The sequence below is a fragment of the Helianthus annuus genome, chromosome 12 (genome assembly GCF_002127325.2).
Source record: "Helianthus annuus cultivar XRQ/B chromosome 12, HanXRQr2.0-SUNRISE, whole genome shotgun sequence".
In the NCBI taxonomy this organism is placed as follows: domain Eukaryota; kingdom Viridiplantae; phylum Streptophyta; class Magnoliopsida; order Asterales; family Asteraceae; genus Helianthus; species Helianthus annuus.
This window is the reverse complement of record NC_035444.2, coordinates 87161733-87167732: the sequence shown is the minus strand read 5'-3', so window position 1 is coordinate 87167732 and position 6000 is coordinate 87161733. Positions and strand designations below refer to the sequence as shown.

The 6000-nt window shown below is 34.6% G+C and overlaps 1 protein-coding gene across 1 annotated transcript; it reads left to right on the top strand.

The window, feature by feature from the left end:
- The first annotated feature begins 2351 nt into the window (after nt 1-2351).
- On the top strand, nt 2352-4205 carry LOC110896873 (transcription factor RHD6). The gene is made up of 5 exons (XM_022143930.2): nt 2352-2932; nt 3027-3134; nt 3592-3657; nt 3741-3806; nt 3900-4205. The coding sequence occupies exons 1-5, from the start codon at nt 2366-2368 to the stop codon at nt 4023-4025; spliced, it is 933 nt and encodes a 310-aa protein (XP_021999622.1). The 5' UTR covers nt 2352-2365; the 3' UTR covers nt 4026-4205.
- The last annotated feature ends 1795 nt before the right edge of the window (nt 4206-6000 follow it).

The following is a 6000-nucleotide window of genomic DNA, read 5'->3' as shown; positions in this document are numbered from 1 at the left end:
ATGAGTATGTCCGAAAGTATAAGTTTATACTGGAATCAAAATTCGATGTGATGGTGGATTGGTTTTTAACCAAGAAACTGGGAGTGATGACAAGGCCAATCCTGGCCTATGCTTCAAATAATCGGAAAATAAGTCTGTTAGATCTGTATCTGATAGTTGAAAGAGAAGGAGGACATCGACGGGTGATGGAAAATAACCTATGGGCCATGGTAGCCAAAGACATGGGTTTTGAGTATGAGGAAGGAGAATACATGAGACTGATATACACTATGTATTTGGATGTGGTCATCTATTATTACAAGTATAAGTCAGTTCAAGGAAAGGCGCTCGAGAAGGAGGATGTCAAGATGGTGATTGATCCGAAACAAAGCAGGAGTGAAGGAGACAAGCAATCTGGAACTGATGCAGATCAAACGGAATGCAATTCAAGGAGTGCAGAAGCTGCTGAAAAAGATGCAGAGCATTACGCGTTGTATGCCGGCAATGACTGGCAGGGAATCAAAAGGCTGAATGCAAGGAGGAGGTTCGATTTTAACCGAGCAAAAGCTGCCGTGGATGATGCCAACAACAGTGTTCTCAAGCACTCCCCTAAACACCATTATGTTTAGGGGAGAGTATTAGACATCATAAACATAATTATTCATATGTTATATGTATTTAATGTAGGATATATTACTTATGTCTATAAGTATGTAACGATATGAACGAAAGGGCATATTGGCTGGTTGCCACCGTTTCAAAAGATGGTTATTCCCACCAAGTTTACCCGCCACATAACCGCTCATCGATATGTATAAATGTTGGTTGCCGGGAACCTTTTTCCGGTACCAAGACAATTTAACCGCCAAAATTGTCCACCATTCAATATCTGCAAATATTGTTCAAACCAAGTTTATCATCATGAATCCGATGCATGATGATGCTTCCGCTGTTTATAATTCTCGTGTCCAACAAATTAAACCTTGTAGTATATTTATTTACAAATTCCAAATTTGATAGTAGTGGATTCTAAAGTAAAAGGAATTACTTTTCATCATGGTTTCAAATATTAGGAAAATAGCTATATATAATTGGGATATTAAATCACAAACAATAAAAAACTAATGTAGCATATGAACAAACTAGCAAGACAACGTACATGGAATGTATCAAACTATAAAATACGTTGTCATGCACGTGCTCAAGTATAACTCGCTTCAATTAAGTGAGATTTTCTGAGAATTATTGAAAGATGCGTTCAGTTTGATGAGATTCAAAAGGATGGTACTACGAAGGAACCATCTTTTGATATATTTGATTTAATCAAGTTACAAAACTATAATGAGTTTATTAATAAACATATGTCATTTAATTATTTGATAACATGTGCCCTATTAATTGTAAATTATCATAAGATCAACAATATGTAACAGATCGACCAAACAGAGGGGCTTCAAAATATCCTTGTTTAAAAGTCTTATATGTTGGTTAAGGGTGGCGGGAAAGGTGTGCCCGTAATGAGCGTTGATATACTAGTAATTGTAAAGGGGGTGGGGGTGGTCATCACTCATCACTCACAACACCCAATTAAGTTTCGCCATGTCATCAACCATTTTTCCATCACTCACAACCTTTTTAGTGGCATTGCTCATCACTCACAACACCCACAATAAACCCTCACACTCCCTCACATGTTCCATCACTCACAAGTCCATAATGCGTTAATATTATCACGCACTCTTGCCATAACTCGTGATGAACAATCAGTGGCGGTGGCCATTTGTTTGTTTTCCACGCATGGACATTTTATCACGGGAACTTTTTCCCCCACCCCGCCTCCCCTAAGCATCGGCGCCATTTAGTGTTCGTTTCTTACAAAATGTTGACTGTTAAGACTATGGTATAATTCTTTAATGCAACCATTAGAAATTTTGAAACACCGCTGCAATGCTCGGGTAAGATTACCAGTTCTCATAACAATCAAACTCTACAATAATATACAAGATGTGCGTATACAATAAGAAATTATCAAGCTAAGTATATACGCTCATTCTTTTAAAACAAACAACATATTACGTTAAACATATTCTTTGATATATAATATATTATCCTTATAAGTTATAACATTGCATGGAATTAAATTATACGTGCTGGTGTGGAATATCTCATAGACGTGGGTTTTGCGAACAATCCGGCGACCGTTTTGTTGTTTTTTTCTAGTCATCTTCATCTTTTTCAAATTTCTCATGCACTGCCAGCTACAAATCCCTAAATATAATTTCATTTTATTCTATTGCTCAGCAAACCCCCATATATATATCCGCAACCACATGCCTACACCCTCTTCATAGCTCACCAATATTCAAGTCAAACTCTCTTCTAAAAAATGGCACTTACCAAAGAAAGAAACCCTAATGATCACTCTTCACACATGCCTGGTTTAGTCCATCAATCCTACAAATTTTATGGAACACCCAACTCCGAATTCGAGGAGAGCGAAAGTCCAGAAAAGAAAGGGACATTTGCTGGAAGTTCTTCCAATTCTTCTTCGCTTTCTAGCCCAGGCAGTGCTACAAATTCGGGTGGGTTACTTTACCAAACCACTATTAATCACTTGCAACAATTCCAGCAGGAAGAAGGCCATTCGATTATAAGCTTCAAGCCGGGCTACTACGATCATAACTTCATGCAAAGTGGAAGTGGTTCATGTTTTCTTAACTTTGAAGAGAATGATGAACAACCTTATTCAAGTAAATTGAGCCCGGATCAGCTGATGAATCTTGGGTCTGGTTCGTTGGATAGCATGCGTTTGCTGGAGAATATGAGTAACATTCGGAGTGGTAGTATCAAAGAAAATCATGATGAGTTAGAATCATTTGCATGGCCAAATCCTTCATCTTCTGATAATTATCTTGCAACACAAGAATCATCTTTTCATAAGCGAGCTCATTCGGTAATTTCATCTTATTTATTTTGTTTATTTAACCTCTTGTTCAAGATCCCATTATATCTAAAAGACAAATTTGAAACAAAATTCAACATTGCAGGGAGAGAGTGAGCAAGCATTCAAGAAACAATGTACCACCAACACTTCAACAAAGAAGAATAAGCAAAAGTCAGCTCAACCCAAAGACCCACAAAGTATTGCTGCCAAGGTAAATTAATTTATCCTATATTAATCCTATGGAATAAATAGATTTCATTTCTTGTGCCTTAAAAATTTTATTATACACAAAAGCGGAACCAATGGGTCAAGAGGGTCCAGGGCCGGCCCTGAGAATTCGTTTACCCTGTTCGAGCTCGAAAAAACATGCCCTTAGGCCTTAACGAAATTGGGTATTGAGCTCACTAAAGGTCTAAACCTAATGCCAATGGGCTAATAACTAATCTAAACCATAAAAATAGTTTTGTAAGTATGCTTATTTTGGTGTTTGTATGAGTATACCCTATAAATATATTTTTTTACATATACATATCGGAATTTTTTTTAAAATAACGTGTCCTTCGGAAAACAAAACCTTAAAGATTACCTCCGACTAAAATTTTTTGGTCAAAGTGCGCAAACTGAGTTAATTACTTGAACTTAAAGCAAGAACTATTGTGTTGTAACAGAATCGACGAGAACGAATCAGTGAGCGGCTAAAAGTTCTTCAGGATCTTGTGCCAAACGGTTCCAAGGTAATTATTCTACACCTTCATGATCTGAATTATCATGTTGTGAACAATTTTTGATGTACTTATGCAATTGATTTTCCCTTCAGGTTGATTTGGTTACCATGTTAGAGAAAGCAATTAGTTATGTAAAGTTCCTACAGCTGCAAGTGAAAGTAAGCTAGATAATTAATATATATGCAAACTGATTAATTTTCTAAATATTTGGTCGAACATTTAATTGAGCCATTTTTAAATTATATTTGAAGGTGTTGGCAACAGATGAGTTCTGGCCAGTGCAAGGTGGAAAACCACCTGAGCTTTCACAGGTGAAAGATGCCATTGATGCTATACTTTCATCTTCCCAGAGAGACAGAAGTTCAAGTTCTAAATAATAGATCTTCCGGATGCCTAAGGCACCGAAATCTAAAAAGATGTCTTAAAATTATCATCTTGTTTGGCTTAGATCTAACACTACTCTGAGTTCATTTGATCATTCTATTTGGAATTAATAATTCGAAGTGTTTATTAATATATTTTCTTTTAAATTTTGACTTTTTATTAGTTCTTGTACTCTTTACATGTGTCATTTGCTTATGTTTGGATATATATTTATTATAATTTTAATTAAAATTAACTTCTAGATTTTCTAGGATAAATGAATTTTTGTAAAATTTAAACTACATCATTTTTTTGTTGTGATTTGTGAGACACACCTTAACAAAGTGAATGTCCTCTTGAGAACAAATAAGGCTGACATTTGATCATATGTTTTTATTTAATTTGATACGGAAATAGTCCGAACTAAATAACAAAAAAAAAAAAAAAAATGAAACTTTAAAGATAATTTGATGACAACATTCTTTTCTTGTCGTAAAATAAAATTAAAGGTGTGATTAGATTCACAAAAATATTAAGAGATCTAAAAAAGTCAATACATATAATCCCCTCAAAAGTTCTAATATATGACTTATAACTATTTTATCTTTCACGTTGTCTTTAATTTTATCTATATTGATGTTTATTGTGAAACTAGCCTAATAGTAAAAGAATATGGATGAATAATAAAGATAAAGAGATTAATGTTTCATTAATATGTATGTCTTTTATAATATAATACAATGACTATAGAGAAAGTCTTGGAAAACAAGCTAGATTATTTTATGAGTTGATAACCATAATCATAATAATATATTTACAACACTCTTCCTTGTTTATCAACTTAATACGCTTTGAGATGTTACCTCGTTAAAAACATTGCCAAAAAACCCAATGGGACAAAATCTCAGCTAAAGAAAAAAAAGTGCGTCGCGTATTTTCTTCTTCCTATACTTCTGAATCATATATGTTGGCTCATTAAAAATCTTACTAAGAAAACTCAAATGGGACAAAACTTATTGAGGGAAAAAGGATGCAACTTGAATAATACAACCCCCCCCCCCCCTCATTTGAATATGTTGATTTAAGTAACATGTGTCGATCTTCCTTAAAATTTGTTCAAAGCTTTTGCAGTCAATGAAATGTCGTTTGATCCCTTGAAGTACAATCTCTTATGTTGAGCAATGTTATATGATCTTCATATAAGACTTCTGATGCCTCCTCTCGAAAAGAAATATCATACAATCCACGACTGTGTTGTGTTCTGTGACAACTCGAGTTTCCGAGATTCCACTTTTGCATTTATTGCACGTTCACTGTTTGTTTAGTTGCTTACTTACACAATTGGTTTGCTTTGTAACTGTATACGTTGTGATTTGATTAAGTGTATTGTGATTATTGCATGGTTATGTGTTATTTTACGAATGATATGACAAATGCATGAACTTGGTGATGAAACTGTAAATTATATTGTGATGGGTATGTTTTATGTAAAAGATGATACTTAGGGGTGAGTAGAGTAATTAGTGAAATCTTAATAGCTCTTAACCCTAACCTCCTTCACTAATCATCTCACAAAATCAACATACGTACTTTCACATCTTCCTCTACAATCCTCTCCTACAATCATCTTCTTCATCATTCTTGGTGGCACAAGCTCTTCATCACTTTTGATCTCTCTTCATCTAGAATCAATCTAAGGTAAACGGTTAATGATTATTTGTTGTTAATCCTTGATTATGTGATTCATGCAAAACCCTAGTTCTACATATAATGGCTCTGTGTTTATTGATCAATACAGATTATTGTGAAATGGTTTATGATTTGTTGTGTAATCACTTGCCTGACACTAAGATTCTTGATATGATAGAGATGTTTGAGTGTTGATTAGATTACTGCATTGTGAATGTTTGAAAACTAGGGTTCCTGATCGAAGAACGTAACTGTTACATTGAACTTGAATATTCGCATGATTGATGTTAGGCCCGACCT